The sequence below is a fragment of the Cervus elaphus genome, chromosome 15 (assembly GCF_910594005.1).
Source record: "Cervus elaphus chromosome 15, mCerEla1.1, whole genome shotgun sequence".
In the NCBI taxonomy this organism is placed as follows: domain Eukaryota; kingdom Metazoa; phylum Chordata; class Mammalia; order Artiodactyla; family Cervidae; genus Cervus; species Cervus elaphus.
In genome coordinates this window covers 63553789-63580521 of record NC_057829.1, presented here as the reverse complement: position 1 = coordinate 63580521, position 26733 = coordinate 63553789, and the positions used below count along the sequence as shown (strand labels likewise).

The 26733-nt window shown below is 43.1% G+C and overlaps 1 protein-coding gene across 4 annotated transcripts in view; it reads right to left on the bottom strand.

The window, feature by feature from the left end:
- CNNM1 (cyclin and CBS domain divalent metal cation transport mediator 1) overlaps positions 1–24635 on the bottom strand; it is a 64879-nt gene extending 40244 nt beyond the window's left edge. For 2 of the 4 annotated variants that reach the window (XM_043926541.1, XM_043926544.1), the window contains exon 1: positions 22012–24634. In XM_043926541.1, coding sequence (XP_043782476.1) covers positions 22012–23575 — 1564 coding nt within the window. In that variant the 5' untranslated portion in view covers positions 23576–24634. Of the gene's footprint in view, positions 1–22011 lie in introns of all 4 variants that reach the window. The other 2 variants (XM_043926543.1, XM_043926542.1) reach the window with 2 other exon arrangements.
- Between the last annotated feature and the right edge of the window lie 2098 nt (positions 24636–26733).

The following is a 26733-nucleotide window of genomic DNA, read 5'->3' as shown; positions in this document are numbered from 1 at the left end:
TGAACTGCAGTGTTGGAGAAGACTCTTGAGAGTTCCTTGGATTGCAAGGAGATCAAACCAGTCAATCCTAAAGGAAATCAGTCCTGAATATTCATTGGAAGGACTGATGCTGAAGCTGAAACTCCAATACTTTGGCCACCTGATGCCAAGAACTGACTCCTTGGAAAAGACCCTGATACTGGGAAAGATTGAAGACGGGAGGAGAAGGGGATGACAGAGGATGAGATGGTTGGATGGCATCACCGACTTGATGGACATGAGTTTGAGCAAGCTCTGGGAGTTGGTGATGGACAGGGAAGCCTGGCATGCTGCAGTCCACGAAGTTGCAAAGGGTCAGACACGACTGAGTGACTAAACTGAACTGTGAAATAATTTAGGTTAATGATGATGAATATTAACATTTATACAGAACTAACAATTTGTTAAGATGTTTCATACAGGGTATAGGAGAGTCATGGACATTGTGAGAAGATTTCCTGAGAACTGTGAGAAGCCCTCATTTTTTGAATTAGAGATGTTTGGCCCCGCTTTCTCCAGAATCTATTGAGAGGCAATAGGAACTGTGTCTTATACAAGTGTCTTATGCGTATTTTGAAGCAAGGTAGCTTCTTTCTCAACTTCTGCTAAAGGATTCTCTCTCATTGGGTGCCCACTTCACTTGAAGAATTAAAAAAGACTATTTCTTTAGCATCGTTACTATAATAAACAAGATGGCACGTGGAGAACGGCAACACTGTGTTGAACTGCTCAGGGTGCTTTGCTCAGTACTTTGCTCTGCAGCCTATAGGTAAGTCCAAAGCAACTGGGTCCCTGGAAAAATCACCCTTCCTTTTGCTAAAAATAGTCAAAGTGAAAAAATTTAAGTTTGCTAATTCCAAGGCCCTATTTGATCTGATTAAGATATAAAGATTCAGGGCTTACCTGGTGATCCAGTGGTTAAGAATCCATCTGCCAGTACAGGGGGACATGAGTTTGATTCCTGGTCCAGGAAGAACCCACATGCTATAGAGCATTTAAGCCTCTCCACTGCAACTACTGAGCCCATGTGCCTAGAGCCCACCCTCTGCAATAAGAGAAGCCACCATAATGAGAAGCCTGCTCACTGCAACTAGAGAAAGCCTGCGTGCACTTAAAAAAAGATACAATCAGGCAAAAGGCAATTCTTTAAATAGAAAACTCATGAAAGCTACCACTTGATAAGGTATTTTAACATGTCCCTTGACCATACTACCATGGCACTGAACACCAATAGATGAAAATCTCTGGATTGAATTGAAAGATAAGGAAACTGGACTTTACGGCAATGCACTTTCTAGAAATTAAGGCAACATCTGTCTCTGTTGTAAGAATACATTTCATTCTGGGTTCAGTAGTGTTCTACTTCTGAACTGGTAGTTACTGGCTTGAACTGGTAGCTACCATGTTCCTGGTATCCAGCCTCAGTGGAAGCCCCAGTCCTGTCCTGCTGATCTGGCCTGTTGACACGCCTTTCCTGGCTTCCAGCAGCTGTAGACTCCTTAAGCCTTGGTTTGCTGCCCTCTAGGCTACTTCCTCTCAGACTCTGATTTGCAATCTTCAGCTCCAATGCTGTCTACAGCTTGATGAACACAAAGTAGAGAATATGTACCTATGGCTTAAAACTTGTTTGGACCACAGTGTTAGGATGATTTTGGTGGAACTGGAGAAGTAATCCTCAAAGAAGCATAAGGGGTAAGAATATGGGATTAAGTCATACTAAAGCCCTCCATTAAGCAGGGCCACAATATTTGGAATACATTCCACCTAGTTCAGTGTTTCTCAGTGCTGGCTCTATACAAGAATCATCCGAGAAACTAATAAATACACTCTGAAGACTGGATCTCATGCCCAGACATTCCGATTTCATTTGTTTGGGAAGGGGCCAAGACACCAATAGTTAAAAACATTACTCGGGTAATACCAATGTTCAGCCAAGTCTGAGAATTATTACTTGCTTTACAGTCATAGTTCTCTAAGTGTGGTCCCTGGACTGTCAGCATAACTTGAAATGCAAATTCTCAGGCCCCACTCCAGACCTAGTAAATCAGAATCTCAGGGGGTACGGCCCAGTGATCAATGCTTTAGTAAGCTTTTAGCTGGTTATGATGCAGGCTAAAGTTTGAAAACCACTGGTTTATAGGTAGGCTCTATGGCACTCTGGTTGTCTGATGACCTCTACTGAAGAAGAGAAACAAACACTGAGGTTTCTAATACAATCCTCATCCTTTCCATGTACTTGGTTTAAGTCACAAGATGTTAAGTATTCATGAAAGGAGAGAAAATAACCTTCTGGACAAATGATAGCTGTGTGGCAAGCTGATGAATGCTTTCTCTCATATGATGTGGTCGTTATGGTATTTTGCTACAGGGCACAGAGTGGCAGCTGACTCTTTCATGCTGAGCCTGGAAAGAGGTTTCTTACAGCTTTGTACCAATGAGACAAGTTTGAAGTACTGCACCATCTATTAGGCTCTTGGTATCACTGAGGTCAATAAAATTTCCCACTTTTGAGAGTCAAATTAGTCTTTTCTGTTGCCCCAAGAATCCAAAGGGTGGTCCTAGTACTGGTTTCTGGTAGTTCTCTGTCTTCACTACCTGTCATCAACATGCCCAAGCTATAAGTCAGACTTCTTAGAAGGGTGACTAGGTTTTCAAACATTGCTTTTGAAGCAGTGGTTCTCACCTGGGGCTGACTTTTGCCTCCCAGGGAACATCTGGCAATGTCTGGAGACAATCTGGCTTGTCACAACTTGGGGCAGGAGATGATACTGGCATCTAGTGGGAAGAGGTCAGGGATGATGTTGCTCTACAACAACCTCAACATAAGGAGTGTCAAGGTTGGAAACCTTGCCCTAAAGAAAGTTATAAGTGTCAGCAACGTTACAACTGTACTTTAGTATTTGAAGAAGTTGGAATATCCTCCAAAGGTCCTTAATAAGTGTAGCTTCTAGATGGTTTAGGCATATCCACAGAGAAGAGCTCCCAAGTACCCTATCAGCATACCTTCCATGCCTTGAAAAGAAAATCAAATAATTGATTTGCTTTCTCTCTCTTTCAAAAATAGTTACAGCACTTTGGTAAGGTAATTGTTCCCAAGATAAAATACAGAAGCTGGGGGGAAGCTTACTGCTTGAAAATAGAGAACCAAGGAAAGCAGAAATCATTTTATGGTTTTATGGTTTCTGCCTCACTTATGACCTTCACCTTGTAAAATCTAGCGGCTTTGCTACATTCTTATTCTTTCTGATATCCCTACAATATCCTTTATTCATTTGGTAGGCAGTATTGAGTGCCTCTTCTTTCCTTCCTTTTTAAAAAAAATATTTATTTATTTATTTGGCTGTGCCAGGTCTCTGTTGCAGCATGAGGGGTCCATTTCCCTGACCAGAGATTGAAACTGGGTCCCCTACATTGGGAGCACTGGACCACCAGGGAAGTCCCAAGTGCCTCTTCTTTCTTATTATGGTCTTGGTGACTCTCTATCACTTGAAGTGTGGGACCAGCAGCATTGCACATCACCTCATTCAAAATGCAGGCTGTTGCATTTGAGTCAGTTCTAATGAAGTGGATGAACCTAGAGCCTATAATATAGAGTGAAATAAATCAGAAAGAGAAAACGAATATCATATATTAACACATATATAGGAAATCTAGAAAGATGGTTCTGATGAACCTATCTGTAGGCAGCAATGGAGATGCAGACACAGAGAACAGACTTGTGGACATGAGGGAGCGGTGAAAGAGAGGGTGGGATGAACAGAGAGAGTAGCATGGAAATGTATACACTACCATATGCGAAACAGATAGCCAGCGGGAATTTGCTGAATGACTCAGGGAGCTCAAACCAGCGCTCCGTGACAACCTAAAGGGGTGGGAGGGAGGTCCCAGAGGGAGAGGACATGTGTATATCTGCGGCTGACTCATGCTGATGTGTGCAGAAACCAAAACAATATTGTAAAGCAATTATTCTTAAATTAAAATAAATGAATTAAAAAAATGATGCAGGTTCTTGGGTTCTATTTCGGACTTATAGACTCTGGATCTTGGTGGGTGGGGTCCAGACAGCTGCTTTAATGATATCCCAGGTGATTCTTATGTACATTAGAGTTTGAGAAGCACTGCTCTTGATACTTGCTATTCAGTGTGGCCCTTGAACCAGGCATCATAGGATCACCTGGAAGCTTGGCAGTTTGAGTCACAATCTGCAGATCCTCAAGATCTCAGGTGATTCTTATGACTCTTATGGAGTTGAGTATGAGAAGAGCTGGCCAAGACTACCCTGTATCGCTTTCTACCCTTATGACTAATATTTTTCTGCTCCCATTGTGGATTCCTTTACTTTATCCTCACCTGAAGGTAAATATTAGAGAAGGAAATGGCAACCCACTCCAGTATTCTTGCCTGGAAAATCCCATGGACAGAAGAGCCTGGCGGGCTACAGTCCAGGGGGTCACAAGAGAGTCAGACACAAATTAGCAACTAAACAGCTACAACAAAGATAAATATATCTTAAAGACTTTAGCCCAGAGATTCTGGACACTGGCTGCTTGTGGGAATTAGCTGGGGAGTTTAAAACCTATTGATACTGTGTCCCATCCAGGAAAGTTCTGACCTAATTAGTCTGGCATGTGGTCCAGGCATTGGGATGTTCAAAATATCTTCAGGTGACTCTAAAGTGGGCAGTTGCAATTAAGAACCTCCACTCCAATCCCTGATCCTCTGCTCTTGTCTCTCCTCTGGATTAAATATCCCTGGGACTTCCCTGTAGTCCAGTGGTTAAGAATTCACCTTACACTGGAGGAAATGTGGGTTTGGTCCCTGGTTGGGGAACTAAGATCCCACATGCTGTAAACAACTAAGCTGGTGAGCCTCAACTAGAGACTGAAGATCCTGCCTGCAGCAACTAAGACCCGATGCAGCCAAATAATCAATTAAAAAAAAAATCCCAGCACAGCCTTTCAATGTCACCATCACCTCTTTCCTGAACTAAATTTATATCTTAACATCAGAGTCTATTTTGAACTGATATCTTGTTTTAGACATTGTGCCTGAGCTGCCCCTTGTCTTGTCAAAATCACTTATCCAAATAAGAACACACGATCTCCAAGACCCACTATCCCCACTCTGCCTCCCTCTCCACCATAACAAATGGGACCTTCAGCTCTAATCCAGGAGTTGTAACCCAGGAGTCAGTTTTTACCTTCCTTTCCTTTGCTCCTATTTAGAAAAAAAAATCCCAATAAACTTCCAATTCTTTTTCCTCTTCATTCTCTCAATTGGTATTTGTTAAATATTACTATGTGCCACGGAGAAGGCATTGGCAGCCCACTCCAGTACTCTTGTCTGGAGAATCCCAGGGACGGGGGAGCCTGCTGGGCTGCCATCTATGGGGTCGAACAGAGTCGGACACGACTGAAGTGACTTAGCAGCAGCAGCAGCACTATACACCAAGCACTCATCTAGGCATTGGGCATGCAGCAATGAACACGATGGACAAAATCACTTTCCTCCTGTAGCTTACATTCTAGTACATAGGGTGAGAGATAATAAGGCAGATAAATATATGAACTCTATTGCTCTGGCTACGGGAAAAGCACAGCAGGGAAGACTGGTGAGGGAGTGTGTGGATGGAGTGACCATGTCGTACAGTTCTAGGCAAGGGATGCCAGATAAAGTCCCTGAGAAGCTGGTGTATGAATACAGATCTAAAGGCGGTGAGGTAGGGAGCCCTGTGGATACCTTGGGGATATCAGCAGCATAAGATGCAAAGGCCTTGAGTTTTAGAAGTGTAACTGATGTGCTTGAGGAATGGTTGCAGAGTGAAAGAGGACAGTAGCAGGCCAAAGTCAAGGAGGAAAGGGGTGGGGTATTTGCCACTTTGATAGATAGAGCCTGAAAGGTCTTTGTGAGGAGTCTGGCTCCTACTTTGGGTGAGATAAAGTCATTGTAGAGTTTTGTGTTTGTGTGTATGTTTGGTTTTGGCAAAAAAGTGATATGATCTGACTTACATTTTAAAAGAATCTCTCCAGCTGCTGTTTGAAGAGTGGACACAAAGTGGGCAGAGGTGGAAGCAGAGAGACCTCACAGCTCTGGTGTTCATCCAAATGAGAGATGGCTGACGGCATGGACCAGAGTGTATTGGAGGTAGTGAGATGCAGACAGATTCTCTATATATGTTGAAAGCAGAACCCATGATGGACTGGGTGTGTGGCAAGAGAAACAGAGAAGTTTGGGCCTGAAAAACTAGAAGAATGGAACTGCAATTTAGGGAGTTGGGGCATATTGTGCAAGGTGTAGATTTAGCAAAGAGAGCAGAAGTTCAATTCTGGATAGTTTGAAGTTTGAGATGCCTTTTAAGCCTCCAAGTGGAGATGTCAAATGTCAATTAGAAATTTAAGTCTGGTTTAGGTTGGTGATCTTTGGGAGAATGAATGAAATAAACAAAGGGAGTAAGAGAAGACAAAGAGATTTATTTCTCAGCCCTGGGAACTCCCACTTTCAGAGGTTATAGAAATGCAACATTCAAGCAACAGATATCTGAGTGTCTGATAGGGGTAGGTCCTGTCCTAAGTTCTGACAATGTATCAGTGAATATGATGTAGGAGGAACAGAAAAAGAGACTGAGAAGGAGTTTCCAGAAGGCAATGAAGCCTCATATTTCCCTCTTTCCAATTGCAAGTATATAGTTGTTAAATTCCATACTCTCATTTTATCCTGGAGAATTGCACCAATGTCCTACCGAGTCCTCCTGTTGATTTTTCCTGCTGTAATCAATCCTATCCAGTAAAAACAGATTGACTTCCCCCAAACACTACATTCATGAGGTTATTCCCCATCTCAGTAACATGGATGGGTAACCAGGGAAGGTCATTTCTGAACTCTTCTTCCTGCCATTAGAGGCCTCCATGGCTTGGGGTATATACATTGCCTTCTTTCCCACTAACTCTGTCAAAATATGTTGTGCCAAAGAATTGAGGCTTTTGAACTGCGGTGTTGGAGAAGACCCTCAAGAGTCTCTGGGACTGCAAGGAGATCCAACCAGTCAATCCTAAAGAAAATAAGTTCTGAATATTCATTGGAAGGACTGATGCTCAAGTTGAAACTCCAATACTTTGGCCACATGATGCGAAGAACTGACTCATTTGAAAAGACCCTTATGCTGGGAAAGATTGAAGGCAGGAGGAGAAGGGGATGACAGAGGATGAGATGGTTGGATGGCATCACTGACTCTATGGACATGAGTTTGAGTAAGCTTCGGGAGTTGATGATGGACAAGGAAGCCTGGCGTGCTGCAGTTCGTGGGGTTGCAAAGAGTCAGACACGACTGAGTGACTAGACTGAACTGAACTGCAGCTTTAAGAGCTTTCATTGATCTGGCATGATATTTGTTTGTAGATTATGTTTTTTTATTTGCCTGGGATGTCTGAGGAAGGGCACAGTGATACAGAAGGAAACCTAACTGATGACAGGATAAAAGGAATGTAAGGAAATTTCCACAATCAATTTGGTCTCTGGGCCCTATCCAAGGTAAACAGCTATCATTCTTATTTTCTTATTATATACAATGACTTCCATATGGGCTGAATCAGGGAAAGCACTTGTTACACAAAATAACTAACTAGATAGAATTCATTTAACTAGATCAGTGAGGTGAAAGGCAAATGGGGGAGTGTCTTAAGTACTATATAAGCATTATCTTTAGCCTTCATGTTAATCTTACAAAGTAGGGTCAATATTGCTGTTTTTAAAATATTGTCATTTTAAGAAGGAAGGTAAGCCTCATTTGGAGTGGTGGAGTGACCTGCCCTAGTCACACAGCTAGTAAACAGAACAGCGGGGTCCAGGTTCCTGTGACTATGTCTGGCTGTGGTTCCGTGGTCTGAGACAGCAAATCACAGATGTGGCTTCTGGTTCTGCCACAGTCACTAACACTGAACAGGACACTTGTGTCTCCAGATCCCATGTGCCTCTTCAACAAAATGGGGATAAATTCTACTGACTTCAAATGCATGGTGAGCACAAAATGAATTACTGTTTGGAAAGATCTTTGCAAATGTAAATGCTTTGCAACTATAATGGATTATCATTGCTATTTTTATAATTTGTCTTTTCTGGGCCTCAGCTTTCTCTGCCTTAAAATTAAAGGACGGGGGGATTTACTTGGTGGTACAGTTGATAAGCGGAGAAGGCAATGGCAACCCACTCCAGTACTCTTGTCTGGAAAATCCCATGGGTGGAGGAGCCTGGTAGGCTGCAGTCCGTGGGGTCGCAAAGAGTCGGACACCACTGAGCAATTTCACTTTCACTTTTCACAGTCATGCACTGGAGAAGGAAATGGCAACCCACTCCAGTATTCTTGCCTGGAGAATCCCAGGGATGGGGGAGCCTCGTGGGCTGCCATCTCTGGGGTCGCACAGAGTTGGACACGACTGAAGTGATTTAGCAGCAGCAGCAGTTGATAAGATCCTCCTGCCAATGCAGGGGACACGGGCTCAAGCCCTGGTCTGGGAAGATTCCACATGCCTTGCAACAACTAAGCCCTTACACCACAACTGCTGAGCCCCTATTCTAGAGCCTGTGAGCCACAGCTACTGAAGCACACATGCCTAGAGCCAGTGTTCCCCAACAAGAGAAGCCACCGAAATGAGAAGCACGGCAACAAAGAGTCAGCATAGCCAAAATAAATAAACAAATAAAAATTACAAAAAAATTAAAGGATGGGATCAGGTGATCTCCAAGGTCATTTTTCATGCTCTAAAATGCTATACTAAACAGTCCTGGGTTACAAAACCAGTTTGGCTTAACAGGGTGCTTTGTGATGAGATGTGCTTTGCTTAATCACTCAGTCATGTCAGACTCTTTGCAACCCCACGGACTGTAGCTCGTCAGGCTCCTCTGTCCATGGGGATTCTCCAGGCAAGAATATTGGAGTGGGTTGTCATGTCCTCCTCTGGTGTGATGATATATGACATACCAAAATTGTAACAGTACCAATAATTATAGCCTCTTAAGTTTACAAAGGAGCTTGAACTCCTAAGTTTTGTATTTTAATATTAAAGAATAAGATAAGAAATATTACCTTGACACAAGCTAGGCTTTAAAAAAAATTTATACAGTCAAATCAAATCCCTTTTTATCAAATCAGGAAGAGCAACATAAAAAATATCCTACCAGTCCTGCAGCAACCACCTTAATCTGGAAAAGCAAAACAGTCCCTTTTTCTAGTTTTTTTTTTTTAAAGTCTGTACTTTGTTGTAATCCTGCCCTACTTCATCAGAAATAATTAATGCATTTATCACAAAAAAATTTCTCAAGCCACTAAAAGGCAATTATAAAAAAAGCCACCCATGTCACCCAGAACACCATGGTAACCAGCATCACCAGGGCATGAAGAAAATAGTTGTTAGTCACTAGACTCTAAGCTGGTTGGCAGTCTGGCTTGCTAAGCAACACTTCAAAAATAGCAGCGTAACCACCCATTATCTGGAGGTGACTTCGCACAGTTTTGAGTCAGGTCCCAGGAGGAACTATTCCAGGTCTGAACACCAACCCCATGCCTGAGACTCCCAATCCAAGCCTAATTAATCATTTATTCAACAAATATTTATTGAAGCCTATTGTACATCAAGCATATGATCCCCAACCTGTGTATTTACTTGGTTTCTCAGTTAAATAGAATGATTTTGTGATGAGCGAGGTGGGGACAGGGATTTGCTTGAGGCTGACTCAAAAAGAACTAGCAGCTGACAGCAGAGGATAGAGAAAAATGAAAGCAGAGAACTGATTTATAATGCAGCATAAAATAACTACACTCTCATGACCATGATCATGCGTCATCAAGAAAAGGTTGTTATATTTAGGATCCTTTATTAAGACAGGCAGGAATGGGCATAAAACATTTCAGAAATATCACCACCAAAAATGGTTAAAATATACAGTTTTGGCACTTGGAGAGAACATAAATTATGTTTGACAAACGTCTCAATCTGCCTAGTTTCCCATTTTGCTGGAAGAAAAGCAACAATATAATCACGGCTTTAACAGCTTTTGAAGGTCCTCTCGGCTCCCTTTCCTTTTCTCGCTCAAGCTCCTGCCTCAGCTAGAATGTTCTTTCCCTTCATAACTGCGTATCAGAGTCCCTCTTCATTCACTTCCTCAGAGAAGTTTTCCCAGATCTTTCCAGGGAATCAGTTCTCCCTAGCAGCCAATCCCTCTCGGCCACCCCATTACCCATAGATGTTGTCTGGATGCCCTTGTCTGTACCCCAGGCTGCTCTGTATCACTTCCATCAGGGCCCTTCCTCTTCTCATGCTCTTGGATATTTATATTCATATCCATCTCCCAGAGCCCTGGTAGCCCAGCATTCTGATAACGTCTACAGAAAGAAGACTGGTCGGCAGAGGTGGCACTTTCCCCACTGGGTGTCAAATGGCCCAGGAACCCTGCAGGACATCCACTTGGTCCTCTTTCCTCAGAGCCTTTGCATGTCTGTTCCCTTCTCCTGGAAAGCTCTGGTGAACTCCTCTCCACCCTTTAGGATTCAGCACAAATATCACTCGGGCAGGGGGCAGTTTATCCTAACCTGTAAGACCAGGTCAGGACCCCCTGTTATATGCTCTCAGAGCTCCCTATACTTTTCCTTCAAATCACTTGTCTTCCTTTGTAATTATTTATTATTAGTATGTATCTCCTTACTTGACTACAAGCACCAGGAAGACTGGAGGCCTCATAGAGAATAATGTCATATGGAAAGGAAGGAAGGGAGGAAGGGAAGAATGGAAGGAAGAATTGAGAAGAATCTAGTCTGGAAAGGAACAGGAAATAGAGGATTGAAATTGTTATTAAAGGTCCAGGAATCTCTAAATATGGGCCTAGAGGTAAACCAGTTTCTGAGAGTACTAGAAAAATCTATTCACCACTAAAAAACTAAGATCATGGCATCTGGTCCCATCACTTCATGGCAAATAGAAGGGGAAAAAGTGGAAACAGTGACAGATTTTATTTTTCTTGGGCTTCACAATCACTGAGGACAGTGACTGCAGCCATGAAATTAAAAGATGCTTGCTCCTTGGAAGGAAAGCTGTGACAGACCTGAAAAAGTGAAAGTGAAAAAAATAGTGAAAAAAAAGTAAAAGCTCAGTCGTGTCCAACTCTTTGCGACCCCATGGACTATACAGTCCATGGAATTCTCCAGGCCAGAATACTGGAGTGGATAGCCTTTCCCTTCTCCAGGGGATATTCCCAACCCAGGGATTGAACCCAGGTCTCCTGCATTGCAGGCAGATTCTTTACCAACTGAGACAGATAGTTGTATTAAAAAGCAGAGATATCACTTTGCCAACAAAGGTCTGCATAGTCAAAGCTTTGGTTTTTCCAGTAGTCACGAATGGATGTGAAAGTTGGACCATAAAGAAGGCTGAGCACAGAGGAACTGATGCTTTTGAATTGTGGTGCTGGAGAAGACTCTTGAGAGTACCTTGGACTGCAAGGAGATCAAACCAGTCAATCTTAAAGGAAATCAGTCCTGAATATTCATTGAAAGGACTGATGCTGAAGTTGAAACTCCAATCCTTTGGCCACATGATGTGAAGAATCGACTCTTTGGAAAAGACCCTGATGCTAGGAAAGATTGAAGCCAAAAGGATAAGGGGACAACAGAGGTTGAGATGGTGCGATAGCATCACCGACTCAATGGACACGACTTTGAATGAACTCCGGAAGATAGTGAAGGACAGGGCAGCCTGGTATGCTGCAGCTCATGCATTGCAAAGAGTTGGACATGATTTAGTGGCCGAACAACAATAGAAAAATCTACAGACCCCCTGCCCTGAGGCACCAAATGCTTTAAGGGAGCCAGAAACATGACCAAGTGTAACTGGTTGTTAAAAAGTAGAATCGAGGTAAGCTACTGTGTCCTCCAAGTAAAAGATGACCCACAAAACATGATAAAAAGAGGAAACAGAATTTGACTGCAGTCTGTGGGGTTTAGATTAGATATAAACAGAGACTGATAACAAAGGCTGTTATGTCCTAGAAAGGATAAGTAAATCTAAAAAAAAAAAAAGTATGAATTAGATTCTCTCTCAGGTATTTCAGTGCTCCTTTCAGTTCAGATTCTCTTGTTAGCTGGTATATCTACTGCTAGGCTAAGAAAAAAAGAAGACTACTGCATAGCAATATTAAAACAATCATAATGAAAAGTTGCAAAGAAAGAAATATAAATCAGCAATTTTAGCACCTTGTAGAATTAATTGTTTTCACTTTTCCTTGTTTTCTTTTGTTCTTCCTTCCTGGATATGATGGACTATGCTTTGTTTACTGTTATTCTAATTATTGTTTAGAAGGTAAACATCTTATTCTAAGTTTTACTAATTATTATTTAGCAAATGTTTAACACATTTTAAAGCATTTTACCTCTAATTATATCGGTGAAATATAACTTTGAGTGAAATAACTTTTAATTTTCTCTTATAGAAGACAAAGAAAGGAGCATTCATGTATTGGCAGCTTTTTATAGAATTAAACAGTGGGATGACTATTCTTTCTGCTAAAATAGCTCACAATAGAATTTGGAGTGATGAAGCAAAACACTGACTTTTCAGATTATTCCCCAGTGAAAATATTACACTGTGTGTCTGTGCCAGAAGCACTTACTGGCTGGTTGGATGTTCTTTAGGGAACAAATCATATGCAGTAGACCAAAAATTGAAGTGGACCTCTTTCAGCCCCATAATTGCTGCTCAATGTCTTTCTTGTTCACATCTATATTCCCAAGTCCCACCCAGGTGCCTGGCCCAAAGCAGGAATTCAATAAATATTAACTGAATGAATGAATGAATCAATCAATGAACAAAGGCCGAGTCTGAAAATAGCAATAGGCCATTTACATAATTTTAGATGGCTATGCTTGCCTACAGATAGAGTACCCCAGCATTACATGGATTTTGCTGTCTTTTGTTTAGGAAGACAGAGCTATATTGTTTAACCAAGTTAGATACTGGAGCTATAGTACCCAGAGGCCTTCAACTTTGGAACAAAGCTTTTTTCCTTCCCTGTGTTATCTATACAAGACTAGTTATCTCCTAAAAACAATCCAATAAATAGAAGAGTAAACTTTAGAAATTAAGTTCAATAAATTTCTAAGGCTGTGTTTTATGAATTAGTGTTCCCAAATTATAGAACTCAATTCAAGGAGACTAACTGTGAAAATAATACCACCTCATCAAAAAACCACTCTTCAGATTAAAATGGGATATTTGATCTCTGGAAGAAGGTAAGACCAGAGGGTTTTTCTTTTTTTCCTGTTTAAGAATTTGATTAATGTTGTTATTGTATGCAACATATTTTTAACATGACAAAATATTAAAAGTTATTATTTCAGGACAGTAGAATGATTATCTTCTGGTGATTTTCATGCTTTGTTCTACAGTTTTCAATTTTCTAGAGTGAATAAGTATAGAAACTTAAAACTTTAGTAAAAATTTTGTAAAAGCAAAATAACCCTATCATAATCACTCTGTTCTCCATAGTCTCATTGCATATTAGTATTTCTGTTATTTCATTTTTGCTTTCTCTGGTGGCTCAGCTGGTAAAGAAGCCACCTGCAATGTGGGAGACCTGGGTTCAATCCCTGGGTTGGGAAGATCCCCTGGAGAGGAGAATGGCTACCCACTTAGAATTCTGGCTTGGAGAATTCCATTGACTGTATAGTCTATGGGGTTGCAAAGAGTCGAACATGACTGAGCGACTTTCACTTTCACATTTGCTTTAATGATTTATGTACAGGTCTGTCTTATCCACGTAACTTACATGCTAAGCTATGACTTGTGAAATGTAACATTGTAGGAAGTTGGGGGGAAAAGACCAGTCCAGGCTGCCTTCTAGCTTTTCAAAGGGGAAAGCTATTTTCTCACTAGGCTGAAGGCTCCTTGAGAGGAGGGATTGTGTCTCATATACCCAACTCTTAGCACAGTGTTTGAAAAGGGCTAAATAATTTTACTTAAAGAAGTAAAGAAACATAATGCTGCTGCTGCTTACCTGCTTCAGTCGTGTCTGACTGTGCAACCCTATGGACTGTAGCCTGCCAGGCTCCTCTGGTCCATGGATTTCTCCAGGCAAAAATATTGGAGTGGGTTGCCACACCCTCCATCACGGTGAGAGGGTAACAGGCAGGAAGGCCAGGGGTCTCCAAACGAAGGAAATAGGCTGCAAGTGTCAGACATTTTTATCTCTCTTAAGCAGCAGAAGGAAACAAACTGGCGATATATTTTTTTTTCCTTCTCTATACAAATTTAAAAGGAGGTTTCTCTTAAAATACTGTGTTGCCATGACACCTGGTTTCACCTGAAGCTAACTATTCTCAAAACCTTGAGTTAACCAATACATTTTTCTTATGGAAATGTTTGTTTTAAGCTATGTTAATGTGCTATGCATTTACCCCAAACTCTGTAAGTTCCGCCAAATGGCTCAGAAACTACTTGACAGACCAGTATGTTATACTCAGATATTGTTCCCCTAATCTATGTAAACGAAACAATTTGTTTGGTAATCTGCCCTTCTACAAGATTCAAGTCAATTGTTTTATGGCCTGGAATGAATTATCTGGTGCCAAGATTATCACAAAATGCAACTTATGGATGAGGGGCCTGGTGCCATTCTGAGTTTTAAGACATTCCTTTCTTTTCATTAACAGACTGTGAGTGACTATATAACATCCAGCTGAAGACTAGCAGGGGGTACTCTTTCTGCCCCCTTCTGATACCTGTATCAGAAGCTTTCTCTATCTCCTTTATACTTTAATAAAACCTTATTACACAAAAGCTCTGAGTGATCCAGCCTCGTCTCTGGCCCCAGATTGAATTCGTCTCCTCTGGAGGCCAAGAATCCCGGCATCTTATGGTTCAGCAACAACCTTTCACTGGGATCTTCCCAACCCAGGGATCGAACCCAGCTCCTGCATTGCAGGTAGATTCTTTTACCACTGAGCCACCAGGGAAGCTCAAAGAAACAAATACATAACACTTTCCCCCTAACATTTAAACTTTGACTTTGTCCTTCTGCATGGTCCAAAGTGATTGGACTGAAGATAATGAATGATTCATTTACTAGAGCTCTGCAGATCCCTTCCATTATATTCAAGTTTAACTCCTTCCAGTTATTCATTCAGTCATTCAGTAAAGACTTATTGAAAATTTACTGCGTCATATCCATTGTTAGGTGCTACAGCTACAAAGGTAGATATGACAGCCTCTGTCCTCCAGATGATCTTTATATGGATGGGTGACACTTTTCAACAGATACTATAATACCCCATTAATTCAATAATGGAGATATTGAAGAATTAATTAAGTTGGCCAAATCTGAGGTTTACAGGAGAAGCTTCACAGGGGAGGTGGCCCTTGTGCTGTGTGTTAAAGGAGGGGCTAGAGTAGGAATTGGGCTTCCCTGGTGGCTTACATGGCAAAGAATCTGCCTGCAAAGCAGGAGACCAGGGTTTGATCACTGGGTCGGGAAGATCTCCTGGAGTAGGAAATGGCAACCCACTCCAGTATGTTTGCCTGGAGTAGGGATTAGTCGGGTGATGTATGTTTCTGTCAAAGAGGACAGCATGAGTAAAGGGACAAAGGCAAGAAATAGCACAGTGTGGCCATGAAGTTTGGCCTTGCTGGAGCATAAAGCTGTGGGAGTCTGCAGGGGAGGGCTGGGAGCAGGTCCTAAGGACACAGTTTAGACTTCATCCTGCAGGCAGTGGGGAGGACTGCAGAAGTGTTTGAAGCAGAGGATGATGACACCAGGGATTATTTATTGGCTCTGGAGAGGATGGATTTGAAGGTAAAAAAAAAAATTGGAGGATGTAGAACTTCTCAGGAGGGATTTGCACAAATGAGTATGTAATAGATTTGTGTTTATATTTAGTAATCAGAGGTAACATTTATTTAGCACTTATTATATGACAGTTACTAAATGAGCTGTATTATGCAATATTGTCTTGCTGCAGCTGCAATATTGTCTTAATATTATCTTAATATATCAAATAATCCTGACTCAAACAGAGGCTCTGTATCAACCTAGAGGGGTGGGATGGGGAGGGAGATGGGAGGGAGGTTCAAAAGGGAGGGGATATATGCATACCTATGGCTGATTCACTTTGAGGTTTGACAGAAAACAAAATTCTGTAAAGCAATTACCCTTCAATAAAAAATAAAGTAAAAAATAATCCTATTATTACCCTAATGAAGCAAAGAGTTAAATAAATTGCCCAAGGCCAGGATGCAACTCAGAGTGGTCTGGTACCAAAGCTTATGCTCTTAATTCCTATCTCATTTGTTTAATTTCTGTCTCCTGTATTAGTATGAAAGCTCCATTCAGACAGGGGTCTTATTGGTAGTAATCTCCACTGTGCCTACACAATATTATTTATTGAATAAAATTAAAGAATAACCTAGGCAGAATAAATAGTGGACTAAGGTATGCATAGGTATTCAATAAAAGAAATATGCAATATTGGCAAAATTTTGCAGACTTTGTTCAAATATGGGGCTGACTTTGGAGATTATTATGGACTGAATGCTTGTGTCCTTTCCCCTCTCCAAATTGACATGTTGAAGCCCCAACCCCCAGTGGGCCTCTAAGGTTCAATGAGATCAGAAGGGTGGGGTCCTAATCCAAAAGAATTGTTAATTTCATGAGAAGAAGAGAGACTGGAGCTGTTTCTATGTCTCCCTGTGCATGTGCACTAAGGAAAGGCCACGTGAGGACACAGTGAGAAGGTAGCTGTCGGCAAGCCAGGAAGACAGCTCTTATCAGAGACCAAATCAGCTGGAACCTTGATCTTGAACTTCTCGCCTCCAGAAAAGTGAGAAAATAAATTTCTGTTGTTTAAGCCATTCAATTTGACATCTGTTGTGGCAGCCTGAAATCACTGTGGCAGACAGTGATTAATAGGATGAGGGTGGGGGGAAGGAGAGAATTTCTAGCCTGGTAGCCTGTGGGCACAGTGGTGCCATTAACTGGAGTAGAGAACCTGGGAAGAGGAAAGATTGGTCATGGTCAATGGAACAACACTAATTATTCTGTACTTAAAGTCCACCTCACTCAAACACAGAAATAAAATTGAAATCAGCCATTTAAGATAATGTATTCAATAAATATTTATTCAATGATATTTGAATAATGTCTTGTCATGATGGCCAGGGCTTTCCTGGTGGATCAGCAGTAAAGAATTTGCCTGCCAATGCAGGAGATGTGGGTTCGATCTCTGGGTTGGGAAGATCCCATGAAGAAGGATATGGCAATCCACTCCAGTATTCTTGCCTGGAGAATTCCATGGACAGAGGAGCCTGGCTGGCTATAGTCCATGGGGTCACACAGAATCAGATATGACTTAGTGACTAAACAACAACAAGAAGAAGTAGTCTTGAGGGCCACTGTGTTTGTTCTGAGCACATAAAATAAGTAAGATTCATTCTCTGCCCTCAAGGAATTAACAGTCTAGTGGGGAGAAATATTGTTCCATTTTGTAAAGCTAGCATGCTTGCTTTCCTTTCCCCCACTTCTAAAGACTTGGAACTCCTAAGAAATGTATAGAGAAAATCTTAAATGGATATGAGCTTTGGAGTCACAAGACCCAGACTTGAATCTGGGTCTTGGAATATACCAACCAGGTGAGCTGGTGATCTTAGGCAGAGCAAGTAACTCTTCTGATTCTTATGGTCCTCACTTATACCTGCAGAGTTGTTTTACGGATAAAAGAGGTAGAAATTTTTTGTAAAATGCATATTAGCAATTAATGTAATTATAAAAAGCTACATTTCCAACCTGCAGAAACAAGAGGTGAATCATGGGCAGCAAGTCTGAAGTGAAAGACCAGCTTTGAACTCTTTGGATGGCAGGAGTTTGGGGATGGGAAGTAGAATAAGACGTGTGGTGGGGAAAAAACAGGCTTTCGGGTCCTTCAATCTGGTTCAAATCATGATTCAGGCAATTATTAGCTCTGGAAAGTTGAGCAAGTCATGTAATCAGTCTGAGCTCTAGTTTCTTCATCTGTAAAATGGAGTTAATAATTCTCACCCAGGAGGGTTGTTCTGAGTATATAAAGAGCTTGGCGTGGTGCCTAGTAGAGCTGTCGCTCAATTAATGGTAACTGTTGTTCCTATTAAAATGACCATTTTCCTATCCTACCTCCTACGGGGTTTATTTAGGCGGTTAAATTACCTGAAGTACAAGGGAGTGAGGTAAATGGAAGGGCTGTTATGACTTGACTAAAATGTTATTTTTAAAAGTAAAGAAAGATAGTTCAATTTGGTTTTCCTCTCCTAACCTATGATGGAAATAGAACTCTTATAAAAAATGACCACTGTATTATATGGCTTGGAGCCAGAGAACACCTACCTTAATAATTATACCTTATATTTATTCTATTCTAAGTTAATCTACCAATCATTGTTTTTTTTTCCATTTATTTTTATTAGTTGGAGGCTACCAATCATTGTTAATAAGAATCTCCTAAGGCAACGCTTCTCAAAATTTAATGTACACGTGAGTCTCTTGGGGACTTGCTAAAATGCAGATTTTTATTCAGTGGATTTGGAGTGAGGCATGAAAATCTGCATTTCTATAAAGGTCCCAAGTGAGGCCCATGCTTCTGGTTCATGGACCACACTTTGAGGAAGGAGGGAGGTTCTAAGCGGGCATGGAAACATCTTCCTTGGTGTAACTACCTGCTTCTCTTTGGAGATCTACCTAATTGCAAACTAACCACTTGCTGATAGAACACTACCAGGACTTTTTAAGACCAGATTTAGAAATTCTGCAACAGGACTCATATCTGATCAATACTGACTTTTTCAAGCAGCCTACTATGTGCGAGGCACAGTGCAAGGTGCCAGAGATATAGTGGTTAGAAAGGCACAATTTCTGCTTCAGGAGACTGCCTTTATTCTAACACTGTCCTCCCTTGGAGACTGTTATCTTTCTCAGGGAAATCTTACTGTCTCTCCTGTTCCCTAGCTCTATATAGATGCCCAGTAAATAATTAATGAATAAATGAGTTCCCAGGAATTTCATTAAAAATGTTGTCTGGCAGAGAAAGGCAAATGCTGTATGATATCACTTATATGTGGAATCTAAAAAATAAAACAAACTAGTGAATATAACAAAAAGAAACAAGACTTATAGATATGGAGAATAAACTGGGGTTACCAGTGGGGAGAAAAAAGAGAGAGGGGGCCCCATAGGGGTAGGGGACTAACAGGTACAAACTATTATGCATAAAATAAATAAGCTACAAGGATATATAGTGCAAAACAAGGACTACAGCCAATATTTTACAATTACTAAAAATGGAATGTAATCTTTAAGAATTGTGAATCACTATGTTATATGCCTGAAACATATAATATTGTATATCAACTATACCTCAATAAAAACAAATCTTGTCTAGCAGTGCATGACAATGAACACTATCTTGGCTATCACATGTAGAAAATGAAAGTTGCTCAGTCACGTCTGATTCTTTGAGAGCCCATGAATCCACCAGGCTCCTCTGTCCATGGAATTCTCTAGGCAAGAATACTAGAGTGGGCTGCCATTCCCTTCTTCAGGGGATCTTCCCGACCCTGGGATTGAACCCATGTCTCCTGCACTGGCAGGTGGATTCTTCACCATCTGAGTCACCAGGGAAGCCCAATCACATGTAAGAGGTGGTTAAATTAAAAAGGGGTGGATAGGGTGAGCCTTAGGGCTTCCCAGGTGGCTCAGTGGTAAAGAATCTACTTGCCAATGCAAGAGCCGAGAGTTCAATTCCTGGGCTGGGAAGATTCCCCTGGAGCAAGAAATAGCAACCCACTCCAGTATTCTTGTCTGGAAAATCCTATGCAGGAGCCTGGTGGACTCCAGTAGATGGGGTTGCAAAAGGATTGGACACGACTTAGCGACCAAACAACAACAAGGGTGAGCCTTAATCCAGTCTGACTGGTGTCCTTGTAAGAAGAGATTCACACACACACAGAGACTCCAGAGCACACACACCAAGCAGCCACTATGTAAGGGCACAGCAAGAAAGCCGCCATCTGCAAGCCAAAGACAGTGGCTCCAGAAGAAATCAAGCCTGAAGACACCTTAATCTTGGACTTTCAGCCTCCAGAACTATGAGATAATAAATTTCTGTTGTTCAAGCCACTCAGTCTATGGTATTTTGTTATGGTAACCCTAGTAAACTAACACAAATTCTCATAACTTTTATGCCCAGAACCCAGACTCCATTCTGGAGGGTACACAAAACGTCAGAAAAATACTGAGACTGGATGGATGAACCTCCAAGTGCAGTGGGATTGAGTCATGGAAGGATTGGGGGGAGACCAAAGAGGGTGAGATAGTAGCCCAGATTGGGTTAAAACAGCTGCAATATATGTACATTTCCTTTCCCTTCTCATGATACCAACACAAAATGTAGGATTGTTCTCTCTCCAAATCTGAGATTGAAAGTAGCTTTTTTGACTTTTTCCTCCTTCTCAGGTTATGTTTTGATATTCAATACAATTTTACTTGTTTAAAAATATTGTGGCAGGAGGAAGACCACAGATTTCTCTCTGAATGCAAATTATTCATATACAAAGAGTACCTGTGCTGATAAAATAGGTAATGAGACTGAATTTTTGACAAACAAAAATATATCAAAAACACGCAGTCAAGTGAGATTTCTGCTAGCCACAGGGAGCTACATTTGCAACCAGATTCTAAAGTCAAGGGATTATTTTTTTGCTTTGTTTTGTTTTCAATAAACATGCCAACTCATATGTATAGATGAATGCCTCTTTTGAAATTCTGGGAGGTTCTACACTTATTCTAACTGTGTCACTGTTTTCAAATCATTTCTTCGATTGCTTTAAGGGTCTGTGAGATGGTCTTCTGAAAGCTCTCAATGTGACTTGTGAAGGTAGATTTGACTTTCAAAAACAACCCAGGGTCCTTCTGGGTCAACTCTGGTTAACTAGGGGGACCAGTCAAACTGTAATGTCAAGAGGATCAACCCTAAAGTTTCCAGGATGATTTTTCTGGAGTGAATCATTCTCAACCTCAGAAGATAGTTTCCAAAGGCAAACCCCAGACATGTAGTAAACATGTTACAGGCATGACAACAAGGGCAGGGGATGTGACTGCTCTGAAGGAAACCCCATTCATTTGGATATGCAAGTTTTTTAGTGGTTTTCTTTACCAGAATATTTCCTCAGCTCTAGATCTACTTTACTTCATGAGACCACAGTTTCCAGAAGTCCAAGGATGTCACTGCCTTAGTTAACTTTTAATCTCCAACCTCGGTTCTTGGTCTGTGTCCAAGGCATAGCTGATGGAAAGATCAATATGGGGGAAGAATAGCTAAGATGCCTGGGGCTTGCTCTGTGTGATTCAAAGGGCAAAACTAGGAACCAGAAAAAAGCTCTGGAGACATAAATTTCTGCTCCTAGTAAGAAATACATTGTCAGCAGCTGGAGCTGTCCAGCAATGGAGTTTGCTCTGGAATACGAAATGGTGAACTTCCACCCAGAGTGCAGAGTTCAAGGCAAAGACACTTGTTACAGGAACCTTTAGAGGTTTCTCCTGCAATGGGGTGCTATGCAGTGTCCACCAAGGACTAACCCCTGAGTCCTACCTGCACAATAACTGACAATTGGTGGGCCCTGAAAAAATACTGGAATGGAATGAATGAGGCATGCAGTGAATCTTGTGAACCACATAAAGGGGAAGAGGCAGGAACTCAATCAGCCTCAAGGAAGGTAGAGAGAAGTGCAATGAAAAGACCCAGGAAGCCATGCGGTAGGACCTTCCTCGAGTTTTTGGTTCCATAGGAGAGAAGCTGCTCTGGGTACCTGAAGCCTCACGTGTTTACGAAAGTCCATGCGGGGGTCGCACCAAGTCGGGCACGACTGAGCACGCAAGCACTCCAATATTTTAAAGGGGGGAGGAGTGGAGGGAGGAGATAGACCACATGCTCACCCTTCTTAAATTCCTCCAGCACCGTGTCCAGCCGGGTATCGTTGAAGACGCAGTGTAGGGGCCGGTTGTAGAAGCGGGTGACAGTGAGGAGCGGCGTGCAGTCGTCGGGGTCCACGAAGGCCAAGTCCTTGACAAACAGAATGTCCACAATGTTGTGCCGCTGGTCGCCCTCGTATACGGGGATGCGCGTGTAACCGCTGCGCAGGATCTCGGAGACGGTCGCGAAATCCAGCACCGCGTCGGAGCGCAGCATGAAGCAGTCCCCGAGGGGGGTCAGCACCTCCTCCACCACCTTGGTGCGCAGCTCCAGGGCGCCCTGGATGATGTTGAGCTCCTCTTTGACCAGGTCGCTGTAAGGGTCCGCGGCTCGCAGCGTCTCCAGCAGCTTCTCCCGCGTGTAGAAGGTGCTGATCTCCTGGCGCAGCGCCCAGTCGAGCAGGCGGCCCAGTGGGTAGCACACGGGGAAGGCGGCCGCCATCAGAAGCCGGGTCAGGCACACGCTGTGCGAGGCGATGACCAGCCCGTGCCGCGAACACACGGAGTAGGGGCAGATCTCGGCGCCCAGGAACACCGCGCCGGTGCACACGAGCGCCGGCAGCCACGGGAAGTGAATTCCCGCGTCGCCGTAGTCCTCCCCGGTGCCCCCGACGCCCGGCGGCAGCGAGGCGTACAGCCAGCCCGCCAGGGCCGCGTTGGCTCCGGCTTGGCCCAGGAGCAGGGTGCAGAGCAGATGGGTCCCCCTGCCGCGCACGGCCTGCACTCGGCGCGCCTGCTCCTGCTCGGCGGCCGAGCCGCTGTTCCGCAGCACCCGTAACTCCACCGGGTCCAGCGAGAGCAGGCTCAGGCGTAGGCCGCTGAACAGGGCAGACAGGGCGAGCAGCAGGAGTGCTCCGAGCGCCCGCAACCAGGCGGGGGGCAGCAGGTCCCCGCCGGGGCCGTACAACCGCGGGCGGACGCGCAGCAGGAAGCCGCCGGCGGCGCCGTGGTGATGCCAGGCGCGCCCGTCCCAGGCGCACAGGGAGAAGAGCTTCCCGCCACCGCCCGCGCCGCCTCGCTCCGCCTCGCCCTTGCGGAGTTCCCGCACCCGCACCTGGACTAGGGCTGAGCCCGCCACGCCTCCGGGGCGCAGGGGCCCCAGGACCTCCACGTCCGATGCCCAGTCGCTCTGCTCGCGGCAGCGCTGCGGCCCCGGGGGGCGAGTGGGCACAGCGCTGGGCGCCGCGCCGCTCCCTCCCGGAGGCTCCTCGATAAACACGAGTCGTGGAGCCCAGTCGCCGGTGCTGTTCTCCCCCGGGGAAAAGGTGGGTGCAGGTACCGGCGCCGCGGGCGCCGCGGGCCCGGGCTGGAAATAGACTCGCAGGAGGAAGCTGGTGCCTTCCGCGGCGCGCAGGGTGCCCCCCTCTAGGGACACGCGGCCTCCGGCGGTGTCCTCAGGCCGCAGGCCCAGTAGCCAGGCGGCGGCGGCCGGGGGCCGAGGGGATAGGGAAAAGAATAGCAGGAGCACAGCGCCCCGGCTGCAGCAGTCTCGGAGCCTGACACCCACCGCTGCAGCGGCCGCCGCCATCCTGCACCCGGCGCGGCTGCACGTGATACTGCAGAAAGCCGAAAGAGAGCTGGAGGGAGGAGGAGCCGAAGCCGGGAACCCGGCCCCGGGCAGGTCACCACGTGTACGCCCCCCCGCACGCGTGAGCCGGAGGCCGTGGGGGTTCAGACCCAGCCCGGGCCGTGGGTCCCCACGGGAAGCTGGAGATGGTCATGCATCTTTGCACTGTGACCCCGACCTACTTGGGTACCCAGAGTCGCAGCCTAGGGGAAGCTGGTCTTGGAGCATGGCCTCCTACTAGACCATTAGGGCGCCCCTGGGCGAACTCCTACCCGGCAGTAATTTCCTGCTGGTCCTTCCACTTTACGATTGGCCAGGGAAATTTCCCAGCATTTCGCCTCTCCTCCTGCCTCCAGCGTTCCCCCTCCTGGTCAAAAGATACTCTGGAGACAAGTCTTGAATCTGTGTTTGTCTCAATTTCAGCTGACCTTTCATGTTTTAAAAATTTACAGATTACTTAGGTTAAATCCTTTTTAAGATCTCAGTGTCCATTGATTGGAAATTGTGGAATGAAGCTATGATTCCACTGTGTGATGGAATACTATGCAGCAGGAAAAATAATGATGTGGCTCCACGTGTTTGTGATATGGAAATACCTCCAAAGTAATAGTTGAAAATATCAAGGTGCAGAACAGTGTGTGTCATATGCTACTGTTTGTATTAAAAATATGTACGTATTAATGTTTATGTACACATATACATATATAAAGTAATAGATTTAATATGCAGAGGATACACAAGAAATTTGTAGCAGTGTTCAACTCAGGGGAGCAAGCCTATAATACAATGCCAAAAGCAGGAAATTGGCATTGAAGAGTTTTGTCTCATTTTACCGAATGTATAGATTTATATAGTCATTGCTGAATCAAAATGCAGAACTATTCTATCACCATAAAGAGCTGGGAGGGAGACTTTTTACTGAATTCCTTTTATTGTTTGAACTTACCATGGGCTTGTTACCTTATTTTACTTTTATGCATTTTGAAAAAAATTATATAGTAAAATTCATCTCCTGGTGTACTATTCTGTGAGTTTTGACATATGTTCATTTAATGACCACAGTAAATACTAGTGCCATGGGGACTTCCTGGCAGTCCAGTGGCTAAGAATCTGCCTTGTAATGCAGAGGACGTGGGTTCTAAGATCGCACATGCTGTGGAGCAACTAAGCCAGCATAATTTAGCTACTGACCCCGTGCACTCTGGGGCTCACTGGGTGCAATAAAATATCCCACATGAAACAAGTGGCAACTAAGACTGGAGGCAGCCAAATAAATAAATATTTAAGAAAAAAAATAGTGCCATCATCCTCCAACTTTCACTCTTTTTCTTTGTGGTTAACTCTGCCCCCTCCCCCCGCCCCCCAACCACCTCTATTTATTATCTAGCAGCTACTGATCTGATTTGTTGTCTCCTATAGTTTTATTTTCCATAATGTCATATTAATGAAATAATACAGAATATGGCCTCCTGGCTCTAGCTTCCTTTACTTACTTATGCAGTTGAGAGTCACCCATGTTGCTCTGTTTATCAATAGTTCATTCCTTTTTATAGCTAGGTAGTATTTTATTACATTGGAGAAGGAAATGGCAAACCACTCCAGTATTCTTGCCTGGAGAATCCCATGAACAGAGGAGCCTGGTGGGCTACTGTTCATGGGGTCGCAAAGAGTCAGAAAGGACTGAGTGACTAACCACATTCTATTACATAGATGTATCACAGTTTATCCATTTACCAGTTAAAAAACATCTGAGTTAGTTCCAGCTTTTGGCAGTTGTGAATAAAGCTGCTACAAATGTTTGTATGCAAATTTTTGTGTGAACATATGTTATCATTTCTCTTGGGTAAATTTACCACAGGTCTGTATTACCTTTTAAAATATAAAAGTAACAATACTTTGGCATACTACCTTTGGCACCTCTGACTAATTTAAAAAAATCATATGTGAAACATTATATTTCATCGAATTTCAAAGATATTGATTGAGAAAGACTTGCAAAAGGTGAAGCTCAATATGGTCCAAACTCAAAGTTACCTTCTTTTCATAACAAACTCTTATCATCCAGAGTGGAAACAGCCCCCTCCTTGTCTGTGACTACTTAGGCCTTAGTGGGCTGCTGCTCACAGTCTGGTCTCATAGGCTGCCTTTCACACTCTGCAGGGAGGGAGTGTGAAGCAAAACTCCCATTGCCTTAAAATACATAGATCCTATGTGCTACAAGCTGCCTCTTGCATGGGCTGCTTAGGAAACTGAAGAAACATTTAATCTAGAGAAGGAACATTGAAGCATTTATTGGAAATGTAGGGGAAAGAGTAGAGGTGTCAGGCATGTGATTGTTTCTCTTAAGTTGGCAAAAAAACCACATTCTCACTTTTGTCCTCACACTTAGATCTCCCTCCTCTCTCAGCACACAGGTATCTGTTATCCTAAGGGTTCTCCCACCTCTTTTAGGTCACAGGATTTTATCATCATTATAATACCACCTGACATCTTTAGCAAGCTTTAGAGTTACAAAGGGATTCCATATCTATTATTTCACACACAAACGCATACATGCACAGCCTTGTGAAGTAGATGTAATTGTACCCATTTTACAGATAGGGTGAAATGACTGGTAAAACTTCTTTGAATTCTAGGCTGATGCTCCCTCACTCCATAGGGCTGACATGTGCCAAAATAGAAGCTCAATTAGGAATTAAAAAACCTAAATGTCGAATACAAGGTATTACATTCCCATTGAAAATAAAGTTTTAATACAGAAAAGCTTACATAAAAATAAACTATAACCCCACCAAGCAGAGATAAATAGTTAATATTTTGACACATTTCCTTTTTTATTTTCCACATAGATAACTGAGAAGAACACATACATCTATATATTATGCATAGAATTTTAGTCTGCTTCTATCACTTAACATACCAAGAACATTTTCCCTAATGTAATAAAAATTCTTTGAAAAGCATATTTTTTAATATTAACAAGTGTTAGGCTTTGGAAAGTCAACTCACAATTCTGGACCCATTTCCTTATCTGTGAAATGAAAGACAGTTTTAAGGTCCTTATCCTTTCATGAATCAGTGAGTACGGACTAATGTACACCAGGTGAAGATAATCTAAA